General features: G+C 28.6%; 1 protein-coding gene across 4 annotated transcripts in view; it reads right to left on the bottom strand.

The window, feature by feature from the left end:
- Positions 1 to 524: 524 nt before the first annotated feature.
- Positions 525 to 22,181, bottom strand: part of LOC145256299 (organic anion transporter 3-like) — a 324,435-nt gene continuing 302,778 nt past the window's right edge. For all 4 annotated transcript variants that reach the window (XM_080115028.1, XM_080115027.1, XM_080115029.1 and 1 more), the window contains 4 exons: positions 14,691 to 14,776; positions 4,934 to 5,051; positions 3,217 to 3,289; positions 525 to 834 (listed from right to left, as the gene is read on the bottom strand). In XM_080115028.1, the coding sequence (XP_079971154.1) occupies positions 559 to 834; positions 3,217 to 3,289; positions 4,934 to 5,051; positions 14,691 to 14,776 (553 nt within the window). In that variant the 3' untranslated portion in view covers positions 525 to 558. The remainder of the gene's footprint in view (positions 835 to 3,216; positions 3,290 to 4,933; positions 5,052 to 14,690; positions 14,777 to 22,181) is intronic.

The following is a 22,181-nucleotide window of genomic DNA, read 5'->3' as shown; positions in this document are numbered from 1 at the left end:
ATATGGTATGATAAAATTATGGGCTGACCTCCATAGAATGGAAATATGTCACAAAGTTTAACAAGTTTTTTTTAATATGGATCCACAGAATATTGTGATAAGTGTTTCAGTGTGAACAGGTATGGTATAATAAATTATGGGGTGTATCTATTTTATTTTTACTTTCATCATAGTTTGCTTTGATTTTGATACCCCCAAATTCGAAGCTATCTCTTTATAATCCTCCCTTTTCATAACCTATCATACATAGAGTCCATTTTCTGTAGGCTGTTTTTGAACCCAGTCAACGACGGGTACTTTTGCTAGTATATATGTATGTATATATATATATATATATATATATATATATATATATATATATATATATTTCGAATCTCAAGTTCAGATATGTTTTGGACTTCCGTTTTGTTGATTGTCATTGCTCTGTGAGTGTCGACGTTGTTTGGCTGTAGAATATATATATATATATATATATATATATATATATATATATATATACATATATATACATATATATACATATATATATATATATATATATATATATATATATACACTTTAAATGTCTGCTGGCAATGTTTTATTTTCACTTTTATTTTCGAGTTTTGATTCAATAAGCGGATTCTTTTTAAAAATGATATTTTTCTTGGTTTCTGCTCTCTGTTTTTTCTTTCCGATTCTTTTCTCTTTCTGCTGTTGCATCCATTCTTCCATTTGTTCCACCGTCTGCGGCAGTTGTCGATTGTGTGTCTCTGGCAACAGAAAGAACAACGAACAGGCGAGCAGACAGCCACCACCGAAAATCAGCCCAGGTGCCCACGGAGCATACATAGCCTATAAAAAAAAAATGAATAAAGAAAAAAATATTGTGTAAGTGTGAAAGAAAGCAAACTGATATTTTAAGCAAGTTTCTATTTTTAGAATAAACAAGGCTTCTAAAGATAAGGTTTACCATAATTACGTTTTTATTTAATTCAAATTTCAGTCAACGCTTCTAACACGGAAAAAAAGAAAAAGAAACTACCCTGATTTTCAAATCGCGTTGCCAAACGCATTCTTCCGGTATTTCAAAATACCACAGTTAAGATCACTTGGACTCTTTATTTAAGTTTCCTTTAACTTTACATTATAGCGAGGAAAAAGAGAAAAAAAATATAGCATTCTGACAAGGGAGTGTTACGCGGGAATATATATATATATATATATATATATATATATATATTAAATATAAACACTTGTTTATTTTTTAAATTTGACGTTGTAATTTGGCTTCAAACGTATTCCATATGTATTTTATTTGAAAATGCAAATTTTAATTTAAATTTTCGTAAGAGGTGCATAAAAGTGGTACAATGATTTATTTAAAGAATTTTTGTTTTTCTTTATAAATCGTTATATATGGGTCGTAGAATTGCATTAATCTGCAAAAGGTCTAGCTAATTTGCATATTATATTAAACATTCATTTTAATTAATTCCCTGTTAGTTCTTTCGGATTTCTTATGAGATGATCAACTTTAGTTAACTATTACATGTATTTATATTCATGCAGATATTCTACATGATTTATATTTGCGTACAAAGGTTATAGTAAACGCAAACCTCTTTCTACATATATTTATGTATGTGTATTTATATTTGTTTTTAAAAACAGCCTACCAAACTCCTCTGTCACATTTTGGTCTACAGATATGAACCTTAATATATAGCGTATTCGAACCCATGCGAAACTATATTTAGTGTTTAAACCGGGAAAAATTGGAGCAAAAGTGTGAAAAATAAGAAATAAAAATGGAATTTGCCAGATGAAGGTCGAACGACGGTATTACGAATATGTACACAATAGCTATTGGTTCATGTTTTAATGTGTTGCCTTGTCTTCATAGCCCAGGCATTAACGTCAAAGAAAAAATAAATCGTAAGCAAAACGTTTTGGTTTCAATTCTGGGTGGTGGTGCATGAGTCCTTTTTTTAAAACTTTTAAAATTATTATCATATTATATTGGATCCAATGTAATATGATAATAAATAGGAAACCTGCATTTATCAAAATATTATAATTGAGCGTATTTTACGACCGGGCAATGCTGGGCAGCCTGCTAGCATATATATATATATATATATATATATATATATATATATATATATATATATATATATATATAGTTTTTTTAGTAGAAATGGTAATTAATAAAAACTGAAGAAAGTCCTCAATACTGTTGTAGAGCAAATATGCGTTTTATTTTTTATTAGCGTATCTTTCTGTTAAGTTACATTATTGTTTCAGCTACCCGGCCGTTTTTTTTGGCCGTCTGTAGCTTCCTCAGACTTTTACAGAAATGTTCGTTATGATTGGATGAAAGAGTGAATGATGTCAGGGGATTGGTGCGAGAAGAGCGGAAAAAAGAGGAAGGGAACAAGGGTGAAATGTGGGAGGGGGTGCTTGGTATGTCGGTAATGTTTTAGTTTTGGAGTTTAAGGAACTTGTGGGGGAGAGTCTGGGAAGTTCATTTCTGTTGTGGCTGAGGGTATAGGGATACATTGAGGGGGAAGGGGAATATGTTGGGTAGGAGGAAGGGGGTTACTTTAAAATTCGAGTCTTAATGTTAAAGTTTTTGGCGTCTCGTTGGTGAGATGATTTCTTGATAAGTATGTTTTGACCTGTCGGGTATTCGCTTATGTTCGGAGGCGGGAGTGGGGGCTATGATTCGGTTTATTTATTTGTTTTTGTTAGTTGTTAATTGTTTGGAGAGGGTTAGCTATATATATATATATATATACAGTCATTCACAGACAGTACTGTTTCGCTTATTACAGCTCGTAATAACCTCCGACCTAATTTAGATGTATCATCAAACTCGGGAATTTTTTTGTCGAAAAAAGAATCTGTACAGAATTTCGAGCGGAACAGTTTATTTGATTCAGGAATACTCTTTCCGTCAATCATGACCGGATATAAGCCTTAAGTAATTCACAATTGTATTCTTAATATCTTATATTTAACCTTAAATTTCTAGTAGCGTCACTTACAAATGAATTCTACCTCGTACTTCAATATTTATCGTAAAATTCAATCGTTACTCTTCCTTTCGAAAATCCGTTTGCAGATTCCTGAGTTCGATAAGCGATTCTTGAGTTCGACGAGATCCACCTGGAGAAGATTGGAGCTTACATCAGTCAAAACGCTGCGCGAATAATACCCTTTTGATATACGCACCAAAATCCGTGTATAGGAGGACACCATACTCCCTAATCTGGCAGTTGCTGAAGCCAGACCCATTGCGGCAGTTCTGGAACGAGAATTAAAAAAAATATATATATATATATTGTTTTTTAATGAAATCAGGAAAGCCATGTCTATAACTACCGAGAGCAACTTTTGATTCTATGAGATGTAATTTACAAAAATATAAAGCTTGGAAAATTGTAGTAACAGGTTCGAATTCTGTTGAAGTATAGTTAGTTTGATTGTTTTATTTTTCGACATATCAAATCGCTTACATTGCTTCATTTAAAATTAATTCATTTTGATAAAAGTTTGTATTTTTACTATAGTTTTAACGATTATCAAGAGCAATAGCCTGTCGAGGAGAAAAATTAGTGAGACTGAAATGATTGTCGGATAAAATATGAAGCGTGCCATGTATAAATGCTTATCAAGGCCAACAGCCACTCGAAGTTACGAGTTAATAAGACTAAAATGATGTAACATAGGAATAACTCGATATTAAATTTTCGTTAAACAGCAACATTTATTTCCGGGTACTTTCTCAAATAAACCGTGATCGTGATCCTTCTCTCTGACCTCTTTCCTCTCGAGTATCCTTTCGAACGCGATCTCGGACGTGGTTTTGAACGTGCCGAAAGTGATCGTCGATCTGTGCACAGACTCTTTTTATAGTTTCTTTTCTTCCCATACGACTCGGCATTTTCATACGCGCGTCTGCGTTCTGTTACAAAGATTGTCGGCTGAAAATCGAAGAACACTATAATAATACTAGCATTGGCTAATAGTATGAACTGATTATTATGCGTGAGTCCTTTATTACGGAAATTTGTTGAAATTAGATTTGAAGACAACTAAGTTGTAATCAGTACCGAAGCAGTATCCCACTAATGTGTTACACAGACGCGGAGTCTTTACAAAAAACTCTATAACTAACACTTTTATAGACGATAGGTACATACAAAGAGAAACAAAAATTCTTTCCTCTGATATACTAGGTGTAATGTTGTACACTTTTGTACAAGAGACCCAAACGTTGTATGCTGTCTACGTTGCATAACTCGAACTCACTTTTTCGTGTAACAACGCGATTTATTTCCTCATTCGCCCGCCACGCGTGACTTCTCGTTATGGCCGTGACGTAACTCTCCTTTCCAACGTGATCGTCTTCTCCCGCGTGATCGTCTTCTCTCATGTCATTGTAATCCTTCTCACTGAACTATGTCCTCTCGAACCTCAGTCGCGTCTCTAATGTGATCTCGAACGTGCTTTCAGACATGCTCGCGAACATATTCCCAAATGTGTTCCCGAACATGGCCCTGAACATGCACGCGATCATGCTGAATGTGATCGTCTTCTCTAACATGCTCGCGACGATGCTAAACGTAATCGTCGACCTGTCCACCCGCTCTTTTTATGGTCTTTTACTTTGCATACATGGCTTAGAATTTGCCTACGCATGTCCGCGCTCTTTTACATGGTGACATGGTTCCTTGTTGCAAATTTCTTCTAAGGAGGAACCAAAAATTAGAGTTCAGTCAAACACGTTCCATGATAATAACATTAGACTCATGAGAGAAACTAGTAAAGACTCTTCTATTTATATGTGTGTATATGTATATAATAACAAATATACACTGCTGCCTTTTCTCGTGATATGGCACAATACAACGATGCCAAACTCTTTGCTGTGTTAATACCTTCTTACCTTAGATTTGTGGGAAAAATTTCGGGCGTGTAGAGCCACATTCCGCTACAGGCACCGCTAATTCCTGCCATACCAATTAGGAAAAAGACTGTTGATACAATGTCGAGGGCATAACTCTCTGGAGATTAAGCGATAGATATGAAAAATAAAAAATACAATAATAGACATAAAGCAATTAAATCAATCTTTACGGGATCATATATATATTATTTATTCGAGGGTAAACAGTTACATATGGTCGCTACAAACAGCCATCTGTTTCAGTCAATGAAACTTCGCCAGCCGACCTTGAACAATTCGACGCCATGGGAAAAAAGAAAAGACTCTTTTCTTTTTTCTATGTCGTCGAATGGTTCAGAGTCGACTGACGAAGTCTTATTAACTGAAACAGATGGCTGTTTGTAGCGACCAAATGTAACTGTTTATCCTCGAATAAATAATAAAAACTATTTTGCTCTTGTTATCGAGCACTAACAACCTCGTTGTATTCATTAGTCCCTACTTTTGAACATTTCAAGCTTGAATTTATATATATATATATATATATATGCATGCATATAACTTTCTTACACAAATTCGACCAAGATATAAGAATGACAATGGAAAAATTACAAAAATCATTAAGCTAAAACACTCCGTACTATTTAACGATATCTGAATGAATGAAAACATGCTGCCTAATCACACAATTGACATGGAGGAGAAAGATTCTATACCGAAACAATTATTATTTTTGGACACTGCCAGAATGCCCCTTTTTGCTCTTCTTTTGGAGAGCTGGATTAAAAACGACCTTGTGTCACATTTTGCCTTTGTGGGGAAGCAAATAAATACCAATAGAAAAAAAGTGTTTTTAATATGAATATCAATATACAAAATAACCCAAATTTATATATATATATATATATATATATATATATATATATATATATATATAGAGAGAGAGAGAGAGAGAGAGAATCATTTTGTGTGTTCCTTCCTCATAGGCTCGTTAACGGCTGAGCCTCTCTTTTACAAATTTCACACAAAAGTAATTTATATATCTGCCAGTGTTCTTAAATATTTTTTGTATAGAAATTCATCCGATAAGTGTCGAAAATCGAAAAAATCCGACCTTAAAAATAGTATTTCTTTAGTTATAGATAAAAGGGGATTTTTACAAGGAATTATTTTACGTTACACCAAAGAAACCTTGACCGGTATAACGTAAAATATTCCCCTATAAAAATTCGACTTTTTTATCATTAAGAGAAAAAGACTATTTTTAAGATCTCAAGTCCAAATATCAGCTGATGTGACGTGATATTGTATACAAACATAAACAGAATGTGATGAACGACATTATCATTGTTATTATTTATTTATTTGTTTGTTTTTTTGCGAATTAGTCAATCGGGTAAATTATTCCTCTTAACATATAATACTTAATAGAGGCTTGATTCTATAATAATACATATGTGATCTGCATGTTATTGCATTGCACGACCGGGCGTTCAGCTAATATATTCTCAAACAGTTGTGCGTGGATTGGCTTCGACTTAATTGATCGCTGTCGACATACGGTGGTTGACAACAACGCTCATCATCTTCAAGACTCGTCACCGCCACGAAATTTCTTAAAACACCATTGTGGTGTGTGTCCAAGAATGCTTGCTGGGCCAAACGCTTCGTTGATATCGCGAACTGTTTCAGCAGCTCTTCGGTCTAGCATGAATTGAAATGAGAAAATTGTGCGAATTTGCTATCTTTTTCCTTTTTGTATTCAACGTTCCGAAAAGACAGATTTTAAAAACGATTATCTTTAGAATGATGTATAAAGTAAAAGTATTATAACGAAGACTTATTTAAGAACACACCATTTGAAATCAAAATTAAAAATTCTGCAAGAACTTTCGTCAACCAAAAATATATATGTTCGTGTGTGTGTTTGTGTGTGTGTGTGTGTGTGTGTGCGTGTGCGTGCGTGTGCGCGTATCAAATAGAAGAATAGTGTGATTACTACGGGAAACAGTTTGTATTAAGAGAGTTATTAATTAAAAACTATTTTTTACATTTTCAAAAAAATATCCGAAGACTGCTAAGTACGGTCGAAACACATTCTATGAACATTTAAACACCAAACATATTTTAAATGTAAATTATATAATAATAGACAATTTTTAAGTATATATATATATATATATATATATATATATATATATATATATATATATATATATTTAAGTATATATATGAAATACAATATATATATATATATATATATATATATATATATATATATACATACATACATACATATTGTATTTTGTGTACAGAAAGTTGTTAGATGAGGAAAGTCATTGGTACCGTCGGTTTCAAGCCCGATAATTAAGACCGTTTAAGATATTCATATCAAGCCAATACTCACCTCTGATGAGTATTGGCTGAAGAGAGCTTGATATGGATATCTTAAGCGGTCCTAATTATCGGGCTTGAAACCGACGGTACGAATGACTTGTCTCATCTAACAACTTTTTGTACACAAAGTGCAAAATATAAATACGCTCTTATTTTGGGATTTTCCTTTTAATTGAGCACTCTGATGGATTTCTTTTTAAAAAAACTAATCATATATATATATATATATATATATATATATATATATACTTAATTATGTAAGTGCATATGTATATATATATATATAAACTGTTTCAATCGCTTTATTGCAGATTAGTAATATATCAATATTTCACTAAATATTCATCACACAAAAATGAAAATTGTATCATCAAATGACTGTTTCAAGGTTAGTTATTTCCCACAAATTTATTCAAATCCATGCGATATTCACGAAGTTATGACATTTTATTTTTTATCAAGTAATTTATACTGTCCATCGCTTTATTGCAGGTCTTTTAAAAGGCCAAAAAAAGGGCGATTAACGGTTATTCAAAAGGAAAGGATTGTTGCTACACTCGCAGAAGGATTGATCATCAAAGATTTAGCTAGGGAGCTAGAAAGGGATCCAAGAACTTTGGCTTCATTCGTGAACAACCCCAACACCAAATTCAGAAAGGATAAGGGAACCCAAGAGAAACCTTTCACATCGTGATATTCGGAAAATTCGTATGGAAGTCAATCGAAACCCAAACAACACCGGTTTTCCATTTTTGTAAGAGCTGGAATATCTGCAAGATCTAGACAGGCCTAGATGCAACATACATTTCATAATTTGGCGTCGTGTACCAGACCACTTATACAAGGGTGGGTTTGAAAAAAGTTCTTCGATTACCACGGATAATCACAACGTTTTAGGGTCCATTATATAGATACCACGAAAATAAATACTAGATGATATGAAAAAATAATTAAGAAAAAAAAGGGAAAAGAAAAACGCACGCACATACACACAATAAAAAAGTATACAAGAAAAAAATAAAAAGGCCGATATGTCGCAAAAGAAAAAAGTTGTAATGAATGGAAAAAGATGTATATGAGTTGATTCAAAACAAACCATAATTCATTCATAAAGGAAAAATTGTTTAACATGTGCTTTCAAAAACAAACCATAAATAGTATTCAATGTTTTACATATATGGTGAAAAATGCAGTTCGAAAACACACACACACACACACACACAAAAAGAGGTCAGTGTGTTGAAATCGAATTGTTGACATTTTTCTTTCAAGGTCGCTGTACTTTAATGATGATGAAAACAAAAATACGAATATCGTCAAAAAAAAGATGCAAAAAGCATTTTCTGTTACTGTGTTTTAATTGTTTTGTTATTGAAAAAAAAGGGCAAATTATTTAATTTGTTAACAGACTTTGTGTTAAAAAAAGAAAATTGTTTTTCTTTTCTCGAGAAAAGTTACAACTGTTTTGGTAAAATCACAGTTTAAATGTATAAATGTCGGGGACTCAGTCAGGGGAGAAGAGAAGAGTCAGAGACAGAGCTGACATGGAACCTTGGAAGCGAAGGTTAGAAGAAGAAAGAATCATGTAAAGACTTGAATTCCTTAATGCAAAGCCATTGACCGGTCATATTGGAATAAACAACATCACCATCTTTTTGTATCTGCGTCTTCGTGTTATGTTATTCAACAGAAAAGGTATTGTCAATTTATATTATAAGAACTTTGTGAAAATCGCCATCTCAAAAATAGGTAAAGGAATATGTGTCAATGTTATAGAAACACTCCCATTGTCAGAACTGTACAAAAGTATAAATGTCAAACAAATTATAACTCGGTCTATCTATCAAAATATCTAAATTCTCTTCTCATTGTGAATTACATGACGTCGGCTCTCCTGTATTAACATGTACCCTGTCTCTTTGTATATACAGAACTGTCTCTCTTGATATATATGCGATATATCTGCACACAACATGAACACTCTAAGACTTTACTATTACGAGCAACAACAACAATACATACGTCATCTTCTAAAATATAACCCCGATGCAACACTAGTATATATGTATATATATATATATATATATATATATATATATATATATATATATATATATATATATATATAACACCGATGCAAAATACATCTCATAATTTGGCATCGTGTACCAGACCACTCATACAAGGGTGGGTTTGAAAAAAGTTCCTCGGTTACCACGGATAATTACAACGTTTTAGGGTCCATTATATAAATACCACGAAAATAAATACTAGATGATATGAAAAAATAATTAAGAAACAAAAAAGAGAAAAGAAAAACGCACACACATGCACACAATAAAAAACATTTTTTTTAAAGTATACAAGAAAAAAATAAAAAAAGCCGATATGCCGCAAAAGAAAAAAGTTGTGATGAATGGAAAAAGATGTAATGCGTTGAATGAGATGGTAAGGAATATCAAAAATATTCCATGGAGCAAACAACGTCGAGAAAAAACGAAAGGCTTGAGAACAGAATTACATGAAAATAGATTTTCAACGTATCCTATTTACAAATGAGACCCGTGCTACTCTTGACGGTCCGGATGGATGAATCAAAGTTTGGAACTCTAACAGAACTCCAACCCCCTACAGAGTTCATCGCCAACGAGGAGGTGGAGCTATCATGTTTTGGGCGGGATAAGTTTGTCGGACAATCCCGAGTTCCAGAGTGTGTAAAACTGTCCAGCAATACGACCACGGCCCTTGACAAGAGAAGAAAAAGAAAGATGTGTACAATCACAAAAGTGAAGGTGTCTTATAAGGTAAGAAAATATAATATATATAACTCTGTCAATTTTTAGTCTACAGACACGAAATTTGATATACAGGGTACTGAGATTTGGGAAAATCGATATGATCGTGTTTCGGACAGAAATTTTGCTGTTAAGGGGTCAAAGTTCAACGATTTGACCTTTGAGATCTCTACCAAACTCCTCCGACAATTTTGGGTCTTAACACTTGAAATTTTAGATATTGATTCCTTGGACATGGATCTAACTTAATAACTTGATTTGAGCCTAAACCAATAAATATTAAGGGGTCATAATACGGGTAAAAGTTTTTAAAAATTACCGTTTTTGTTTTGGTTGTTTTTTTTTGTTTTGTTTTTTGCTCAGCATACACCTCCAAACACCCGGGCAACGCTGGACACCCATTGCTAGTATATCTATAAAAGTGAACGTATCTGTACGTGTGTGTGTGTTTGTGTGTGTGTGTGTGTGTGTGTGTGTGTGTGTCTGTGTTCATTTCCCTACGCAATAACTCTGTCAATATTTAGTCTACAGACACGAAATTTGATATTCAGGTTACTGATATTTGCGGAAATCGATGTGATCCGTTTTCGGCCAGAAATTTGGCGATTAAAGGGGTCAAAGTTAAACGATTTGACCTTTAACAACTCTACATAACTCCTCCAACAATTTGGGGTCTAAACACTTGACATTTTAGATAGAGTTTCCTTGAACATGGATCTAACTTAATAACTTGATTTGAGCCCAAAACAATAAATATGAATCATAATAGGGGTCAAAGTTAAAAAAAAATTTTTTTTTTTTTTTGCTCAGCATACACCTCCAAACACCTGGGCAACGCAGGGCACCTATATATATATATATATATATATATATATATATATATATATATATATATATATATATATATATATATTATCTTACCTTATAATATTATAAGCGTATATACATGAAATAGCAAAATAAGTAAAAGATATATCGTTAGGCCATCAGTAATGATTATATAATTTATATAAAATGATCAGATTACTTATGCAACACTTCTTTTACATTTTCTTCATATAATTATTTTATGGTAATTATATATTTTCTAGCAAAGATACCCGCGTTTTGCGTTGGTTTTCGCTATACACTCGGGTATCTGTCTCGCAAGCACCCTTGCAATAAGTGGATTGTGTATGAGCAACTATTTTTTAAGGTATTTAAATTTTTAACTACCCCCTGAAGTGATTGAAAAAGTGACTAAATTTTTAACTACCCCCTGAAGTGACTGAAAAAGTGACTAAATTTTTAACTACCCCCTGAAGTGATTGAAAAAGTGACTAAATTTTTAACTACCCCCTGAAGTGATTGAAAAAGTGACTAAATTTTTAACTACCTCCTGAAGTGATTGAAAAAGTGACTAAATTTTTAACTACCTCCTGAAATGACTGAAAGGTGACTAAATTTTTAACTACCTCCTGAAGTGATTGAAAAAGTGACTAAATTTTTAACTACCTCCTGAAGTGACTGAAAAAGTGACTAAATTTTTAACTACCTCCTGAAGTGACTGAAAAAGTGACTAAATTTTTAACTACCTCCTGACGTGACTGAAAAAGTGACTAAATTTTTAATTACCTCCTGAAGTGACTAAAAAAGTGACTAAATTTTTAACTACCTCCTGAAGTGACTGAAAAAGAGACTAAATTTTTAACTACCTCCTGAAGTGACTAAAAAAGTGGCTAAATTTTTAACTACCTCCTGAAGTGATTGAAAAAGTGACTAAATTTTTAACTACCACCTGAAGTGACTGAAAAAGTGACTAAATTTTTAACTACCTCCTGAAGTGACTGAAAAAGTGTTAAATTTTTAACTACTTCCTGAAGTGACTGAAAAAGTGACTAAATTTTTAACTACCTCCTGAAGTGACTGAAAAAGTGACTAAATTTTTAACTACCTCCTGAAGTGACTGAAAAAGTGACTAAATTTTTAACTACCTCCTGAAGTGACTAAAAAAGTGACTAAATTTTTAACTACCTCCTGAAGTGACTGAAAAAGTGACGACATTTTTTAACTACCTCCTGAAGTGACTAAAAAAGTGACTAAATTTTTAACTACCTCCTGAAGTGACTGAAAAAGTGACAAAATTTTTAACTACCTCCTGAAGTGACTAAGAAAGTGACTAAATTTTTAACTACCTCCTGAAGTGACTAAAAAAGTGACTAAATTTTTAACTACCTCCTGAAGTGACTGAAAAAGTGACTACATTTTTTAACTACCTCCTGAAGTGACTAAAAAAGTGACTAAATTTTTAACTACCTCCTGAAGTGACTGAAAAAGTGACTAAATTTTTAACTACCTCCTGAAGTGACTAAGAAAGTGACTAAATTTTTAACTACCTCCTGAAGTGACTAAAAAAGTGACTAAATTTTTAACTACCTCCTGAAGTGACTAAAAAAGTGACTAAATTTTTAACTACCTCCTGAAGTGATTGAAAAAGTGACTAAATTTTTAACTATCTCCTGAAGTGACTGAAAAAGTGACTAAATTTTTAACTACCTCCTGAAGTGACTAAAAAAGTGACTCAATTTTTAACTACTCCCTGAAGTGACTGAAAAATTGACTAAATTTTAAACTACCTCCTGAAGTGACTGAAAAAGTGACTACATTTTTTAACTACCTCCTGAAGTGACTAAAAAAGTGACTAAATTTTTAACTACCTCCTGAAGTGACTGAAAAAGTGACAAAATTTTTAACTACCTCCTGAAGTGACTAAAAAAGTGACTAAATTTTTAACTACTCCCTGAAGTGACTGAAAAAGTGACTAAATTTTAAACTACCTCCTGAAGTGACTGAAAAAGTGACTACATTTTTTAACTACCTCCTGAAGTGACTAAAAAAGTGACTAAATTTTTAACTACCTCCTGAAGTGACTGAAAAAGTGACTACATTTTTAACTACCTCCTGAAGTGACTGAAAAAGTGACTAAATTTTTAACTACCTCCTGAAGTGACTAAAGAAGTGACTAAATTTTTAACTACCTCCTGAAGTGACTGAAAAAGTGACTAAATTTTTAACTACCTCCTGAAGTGACTGAAAAAGTGACTACATTTTTTAACTACCTCCTGAAGTGACTAAAAAAGTGACTAAATTTTTAACTACCTCCTGAAGTGACTGAAAAAGTGACTAAATTTTTAACTACCTCCTGAAGTGATTGAAAAAGTGACTAAATTTTTAACTACCTCCTGAAGTGACTAAAAAAGTGACTAAATTTTTAACTACTCCCTGAAGTGACTAAAAAAGTGACTAAATTTTTAACTACCTCCTGAAGTGACTGAAAAAGTGACTACATTTTTTAACTACCTCCTGAAGTGACTGAAAAGTGACTACATTTTTAACTACCTCCTGAAGTGACTGAAAAAGTGACTAAATTTTTAACTACCTCCTAAAGTGACTAAAAAAGTGACTAAATTTTTAACTACTCCCTGAAGTGACTGAAAAAGGGACTAAATTTTAAACTACCTCCTGAAGTGACTGAAATCCAACTATGAACTTTATAGCAAATAGATTATATCAAAATTGACACTTATATTCTTACACATAAAAACTGAAACCACTACAAAGAATCACAATAGTTAACATTTGTTTAATGGGATGAGGGATTGGGGATAGCGAAGGGTGATCTGATTCAAATTGAGAACCTAGAACCTCATCCTCCAACGTAGACCCCTACTACCATGTCTCCTTCTCCAACATCAGGAGTCTATGTCCCAACTTTCCAGAGGTTTAAACCCAATTGCAGGAGACGAAACCGGACATATTCTTCCTAAGCGAATCTGGCATAGGGCCGACCACTTCCCTAGACGAGTTCATAATTAAAGGATACTCTAACTTAAATCAAAACGTAGATTCCACGAACAAAGCTTCTTTCTTAGAAGTGCACGCCTGTGAAACTCTCTTTCGTTTGCCTGTTTTCCACCTGACTACAACTTGGATGTCTTCAAGTCCAACATAAACAAATTCCTGATAAACCGCTCCCTTAAGTAAGACACTTTATCAAATCTCCATTACTAACGATTACTACGATATTATCCCATTGACTACTGTACACACAATAACCCTTATCCCCGAGGGGCTTCCGGACCTTGATAATTGGTGACTCCCATGTAAAAAAAAAACAAATAACTTGGCTGGCGCGATGGTTACGTCCCCCCACCTCCGGGATGGTGATGAACCCCAACTTGGTGTGCACCATCCGTAGATGGGGAAGTTTATGAAGAGCCGCACTAAATATGACCTTAACATTTGACTTTGATCTTGGAAAATTGGTGTGCATCATTTTTACGTCAGAGACCATTATTGTGTCGGGTTTGGTCATGATGAATCCAGGGGTGTGAGCTATAGGAGAGTTGTACACAAAGAGACACACACACATACACACTAACGCCTCGACTTTATATATAGATTATATACATTATCATAGTTCAATACGAAAAATAAAACTAGTAAACAAGCTAGGTATTTTGTGATAATAATAACCGAATGATCATATGAGAGATTATAATAAACGGATAAAAATAATAACTTACTTTCAAAACTTTTCAAAATCGAGACGGCAACCAAACCACCCGCGGCGACTAACATCATACTAACTATAGTTTTTTTTCGGCCATACCTGAAAATGAATGAAAAGATGAGGAATAAAAGTTATATTTAATCATTATTTATCATCAGAACAATGAAGAAAAGTTAAGTAGAAATTTAAGAAAAAACTTTTTAGTCCATGGCATTTCAAAGCTGAAAAATATAAGCCACTATGAAATATTTGGGATCATTAAAAAAAACAGAGCCAATAATACAGGAAGAAAGGAAAAATAGGAAAAATAGAAAAGAAAATAGAAAGAAGGAGAGGATATAGAAACAGTAAATAGGAGATACGGAAATACATATATGAATACATAAAAAAAATGAATAAACAATATATTTAAAAAAAATTAAATAAAAATAAAACCATCCAAAAGTGAAAAATAGGATTAGAAAAATTTTTAAAAAGCTGTCCACAATATGTTAAAAATAAAATAAAATAATATAAAATAAAATTATATACAATAAAATTATATACAATAAAATAATATAGAATAAAATAAAATAAAATAATAGAAAATGAAAAATTAAATAAAATTAAATAATATAAAATAAAATAATATAAGATAAAATAATATAATATAGAATAAAATAATAACATCAAAATTAAATTAAATTGAATAATATAAAATAAAATAAAAAAATTATATAAAATATAAAAAATAAAAATAAAATAAAATGTAAAATGAAATAATATAAAATAAAATAATATAATATACAATAATATCGATTAAAATGAAACCAAAATAATATAAATAAAAATCAAATAAAATTAAATATGAAACAATATAATAAAAATAAAATAATATAGAATAAAAATAAAATAATATACAATAAAAAAGTAAATTAAATAAAATAATATAAAATAATATAAAATAAAATATAGAATAAAATAAAATAATATAAATAGAAAATTGATTTAAATTAATTAATATACAATAAAATAAAATAATACAAATAAAACAAAAAATAATACAATGTAAAATTACATAAAATAAAATATAGAATACAATAATATAAAATAAAATAAAAAATTAAATAATATAATATAAAATAATATAAAATAAAAAATAATATAGATTAAAATAAAATAAAATAATATAAGATTAAACAAAAAATAAAATAATATAAAATAAAAAAAATAAAATTAAATAATATAAAATAAAATCATATAAATAAAAAATAAAATTAAATAAAATAATATAAAATAAAATAGTACCAATAAAAGAATATAGATTAAAAAATAAACAATATATACAATGCAAAATTAAATTTAATTTAATAATATAAAAGAAAATAATATAGAATAAAACAAAATGAAATAATATAAAATAAGAAATTAAATTAAATTAAATTAAATAATATAAAATACAATTATTTCAAATAAAATAATAGAATAAAATAAAATAAAATATAAAATACAAAATAAATTTAATTTAATAAAATAAAATAAAATAATATACAGAAACATAATATAATATCAAATAAAATAATTAAAATTAGATCATACAAAATAAAATATAAAATAAAGTAAAATAATATAAAATAAAAAATTAAATTAAATAATATAAAATAAAATAATATGGAATAAAATAAAATAAAAAATATATAAAATACAAAATTAAATTAAATAAAATAATATAAAATAAAATAATATAAAATAAGAAAACAATATAGAATAAAATAAAATGAAATAATATAAAATAAGAAATTAAATTAAAGTAAATAATATATATTAAAATTATTAAAAATAAAATAATATGATTTAGAATTAAATACAATCAAATAAGATAAGAAAAAAATTAATTAAATTTAATTATATAAAATAAAAGAAAATAATATAAAATAAAATATTAAATAAAACATAATAAAATCATACAAAATAAAATAATATGAAATAGAATAAAACAATATAGAATAAAATTAAATAATATAAAATAAAACAATACAAGATAATACAAAATAAAATAATATAAAAAATGAAACAAAATAATATAAAATAAAATAATATAATATAAAATAAAATAAAAAAAATTAAATTAACAATATAAAATAAGATAAAATTATATAGAATAAAAAAGGATAATATAATATAAAATAAAAAATTAAATTAAATTCAATAATATAAAATCAAATAAAATAATATAAAATAGAACAAAATAAAATAATATAAAATAAAATAATATTAACAAATAATATAGAAAAAAAAATTAAATATAATAAAATGATATAAAATAAGACAATTAAAAATAAAACTATATGGAATAAAATAAAATAATATAATATAAATAAAAAATTAAATTAAGTTAGATAATAAAAAATCATATAAAATAAAATATAAAATAAAATAATATAAAATAAAATAATATAGAATAAAATACAATAATATAAAATAAATAATTACATTAAATTAAATAATGTAAAATAAAATAAAATAATACAAAAGAATACAAAATAAAATAATATATAAAATAAAATAATATAAAATAAAATAATATATAAAAATAAAATAAAATAATATAAAATAAAATAATATGAAATAAAATAAAATAATATAAAATACAATAATATGAAATAAAATAAAATAATATAAAATAAAAATTAAATTAAATAATATAAAATAAAATAATAAAAATGAAATAATATAAAATAAAATAATAAAGAATAAAACAAAATAATATGAGATAAAATAAAAAATCAAATGAATGAACTAATATAAAACAAAAGAAAATAATATAAAATACAATAAAATAATACAAAAAATAATACAGAATAAAAATTAAAATAATATAAAATAAAATAATATGAAATAAAATAAAATAACATAATGTAAATAAAAAATTAAATAATATAATATAAATAAAAAATTAAATGAAATTAAATAATATACAATAAAAAAATATAAAATAAAATAATATAGAACAAATAAAATTATAGGAAAAATTAAATTACATAATATAAAATGTAATAAAATAAAACAATAACATAATATAAAATTAAATTCAATAAAACAAAATGATGTAATAAAAAATACAAAAATAAATGTAATTAAATAATATAAAAACAAATAATATAATTTAAAATAAAATAATATAGTATTAAATAAAATAAAATAATTTAAAATTAAAAATAAAGGAAATAATACAAAATAAAATAAAATACAAAATAATACAAAATAAAATAATATAAAAACCTAAAAAATGTAAAATAAAAAAATATAAAATAAAATAAAATATTGCAAAATTAAATAAAATAATAATAAAAAATAATTAGATTAAATAAAATTAAATATGAAATATCATAAAATAATATAAAATAAAATAACATAAAATAAAATAAAATAATATAAAATTAAAACTAAATTAAATAATATAAAATAAAATGTAAATAATATAGAATAAAATAAAATAATAAAATATAAAATAAATTAATCAAATAATAAAAAATAAAATAATATAAAATACAACAAAATAAAATAATATAAAAAAACCATATGAAAAATATAGAATTAAAAATGAAATTAAATTAAATAATATAAAATAAAATAATTTAAGATAAAATAAAGTAATATAGAATGAAATAAAATAATATAAAAAAGAATTTAATAAAATAATAAAAATTAAATAATATAAAATCAACAAATATAGAATAAAATACAATAATATAAAATAAATAAAAGCCTATAAAATAAAATAAGATAAAATAATATTAAATAAAATAATATAACAAAATAAAATGATATAGAATAAAATAAAGTAAAATATAAAATTAAAAATTTGCCTGAATTAAATTTTATTAAATAAAATAGAATAATATAGAATAAAATAATATAATATAATATAAATAAAAAATAGAATAAAATTAAATAATATTAAATAAAATAATCTAAAATAAACTAATATACAATAAACTACAATAATACAAAATTAAAAATTAAATTAGTAAATTAAATAATAAAAATAAAATGTAATAATATAAAATAAAATTAAATGATATAAAATAAAACAAAATAATATAAACTAAAACAAAATAAAATAATATAAATAAATAAATATAAAAATTAAATTAAATCAAAATAACATAAACATTAAAAATAAAATTAAATAATATTAAATAAAATAATCTAAAATAAACTTATATACAATAAACTACAATAATAAAAAATTAAAAATTAAATTAGTAAATTAAATAATAAAAATAAAATGTAATAATATAAAATAAAATTAAATGATATAAAATAAAATAATGTAAAATCAAACAAAATAAAATAGTATAAAATAGATAATATAAACAAATATTTAATTAAATCGAAATAATATAAATCAAAATAATATAAAACAAAATAATATAAAATAAGATAAAATAAAAAAAAAATTAAATTAAATAATATAAGTTATTTTAATATAGAGTAGAATAAAATAATATCAAAAAATTAATTTAATTTTTTTTTTTTTTTTTTTTTTTTACACAGTGATCACCACTTATCAAGGCCCGGAAGCCACTCAGGGATAAGGGTTATTGCAAGTACATCACGTTAGTGAGGAGATTTTATGAAGTGTTTAATTAGGGGGGCGGTTCATTAGGAATTTGTTAACATTAGACTTGAAGACATCCAAGTTGTAGTCCGGAGGGAAGCAGGCAGACGGAACAGTGTTCCACAGGCGTGCAGTTCTAAGAAAGAAGCTTTGCTCATGAAATCCGCGTTTTGATTTAGGCACAGATATAGAGTGGGGGAAATTTTTCACAGTGGATTCAGCTAGACGGGTGTTTTTCGTGAAAGTTTGGCGAGGGGGGACCAGAGATTGGAGTTCAGACGAGCACCTGCCATGGAAATAACGATAAAACAAGGATAGGCTCGCAACGTCTCTTCTGTGGGAGAGAGGTTGCAGAGAAGAGAAAAGGGCATCCCCCACTAAGCCACGAAGTCTATTTTGTACTCTGTCAAGGCAGGATAGGCTGTTTTTAGAAGCTCCTGCCCAGATATGGCAACAGTATTCCATCCTTGGACGTAATTAAATGATATAAGATAAAATAATATAGAATAAAATAAAATACAAAATAAAACAAAATAAAATAATATTAAATTAACTAATATAAAATAAAATAATATAAAATAAAAATGGAATAAAATAATATAATATAAAATAAAAGAAAATAAATATAATAAAATAATATAATATAAAATAAAAAATAATTAAATTAAATAATATGAAATAAATTAATATAAAATTAACATCACCAGCTTTTAATGCTTCGGTTTCAATTCAATCTTAGGACACCTAAATACTTGTTTTTTACTTTTGAAGTCATGACTTTAAAATAATATATACGAAATCTGGACAGATTAAAATATCATATTTAAGCGTATTTTACGCCTGGGCAAAGCCGGACGCCCCTCTCTTTAGTATTATATATATATATATATATATATATATATATATACAAAGGCGTAAGCACTTTTAATGACGTCAGATAATCTGAATTAATGACCTGTAAATATCCGCTGAACCAAATTGGTTTCATCCGCTGGGACCAGGAAAACAAGTGACTGTTAATTTACATAAGTATCTCCACTGACATTTTGTTAACTCATTTTACATGGGAATAATGTAAAATCTAAACACAAACAAACAAACAAAAAGCAACAACAACAACAACAACAAACAAAACCATATATACTTTCTCATTCTTGTGGTTGAATCCAGGCATGTCAAAATAAATAGGTGCTTAACAAAAAATGTTTCAGTGATTTTTACAGCTTGAAATAGTTTTATTTTTTTCTTTTGTGTCCCGTAAAGTGGAAGTATTCGCACAGCATTTTTCCTATACACGACCGAAGGTCGTTTTGACATGTTATTGAAGTTCATAAGTTTAGAAAGCTAATACCGAGCCTGTAACTTTTTATCAAACAACCATTTATTTGCTTTTTATTCAAGGCTATGTTTAATTTCAGAAGTTTTCAATGGGCAGATATTCCGTACACGTCTTGAAGATTTCGGTGGGTTGCTGTTCTGTATAAGTTTCGGACATTAAAATTTTGCAGGCAAATAGCAAAGATCTTTCTTGTGCGGAAACGAAAAATTATGTGCGGGAATGCTAAAGATTTAATATTTTTATGGACCAATTCTGGTTTCTGATTGGTTGCTAGCAGAACGTGGCTCCAATTGATTGGTCAATTCCTATCGCTAGTGTTTATAAGTAGAACCTTACAATTTTTTTTCATCATACACTCATCATATTCTCAAGTCAAGAATCTGTTCTTGATAATTAGCCGGACAGGTGCGGGGCTGGTAACCGGCCCAGTACCTGTTGAACTGAGGTACGCCATCTGGGTATCATCCAGGAGGTTCCAGGCCTTGTCACTTGGCTTTCAGGTGGAGTAAGTTCACTGTTTACTATCTTAGGTGCCCCGACCGGGAATGCTGACGGGGATATTCAGACAATTTTTGCTAGGCAGGAGTGCCCCTCCTTTAGGGGAGCTTGCTTGATCCCCCTGATCTTTTCGATCTTGTGTCACACAATGCTGAGGTGGGCAGCATTCAACTATATACCTCCATTATATTCTTTGATGTTGTAAGGATGAATCTTTTTGCTGTTTCCGTTGCTTGGAGACTGTGTAGAAAAGTACTTGCCAGGAATCAGTTCTTGAGAATCAACCCGACAGGTGCGAGGCCAGGAACTGGCCCAATACCTATAGGATATACGATAATACCAAGAAGGTCCATCCTTCCAGGCCTTGCCAACCGGCTTTTTGCGTGGGTAAGTTTATTGTTTGCTGCCTGAGGCGCACCAATCGAGGAATGCTAGGCAAGATTTCCCCTCCTTTAGGGGAGCTTGCTTTACATCCTCACTTTTCCCGACCTTGTGTCACATCATGCTGTGGTGGGCAGCAAGTAAATGTGTACCGCCATTATATAAAAAATATTGCAACAATTTGTTTAAGAATCCGAATTTCGGTGATTATTACCCCTTCGTTCCTGATGTTTTCCTTCAATTCTTGCAGGGTTTGGGGTTTGTTAACATGGACAGGAGCGAAATAAGGGAGTTAAATCGCAATCTAGGGATTCTTCAATCTATCATGAATAAAATTTTGGAAAGAGCACAAATCTTTTTTTAGTTTCGGAGGAGATAGAGTTTGAAAATATCAAAAATAAAGAATCTATTTAAGTTTAAAACCTTTCAGTTACTTTTTGGACAGGCTGTACAATCTCCTTCGTGATGTCAACTTAAGGCTACCTAAATTGTTTTGTAATCCTCAAAATAAGTGATAATCCGAGGGAGCTCGGATAAGAGAATATGCAAGATTTACAAACAAAATTCTTCAAAGAAGGTCTTGGCAGATACGTATTTTAGCTTGCAAAATAGCCTCTGCCACTAGCACGTCCGAAAGGGGGAAAATGTTACTGATACCAAACAAACGTAAATTATTTTTTTTT

Source organism: Euprymna scolopes, chromosome 32 (genome assembly GCF_053919585.1).
Source record: "Euprymna scolopes isolate OS-2025 chromosome 32, ASM5391958v1, whole genome shotgun sequence".
Taxonomy (NCBI): domain Eukaryota; kingdom Metazoa; phylum Mollusca; class Cephalopoda; order Sepiida; family Sepiolidae; genus Euprymna; species Euprymna scolopes.
This window is presented reverse-complemented; position numbering and strand designations above follow the sequence as displayed.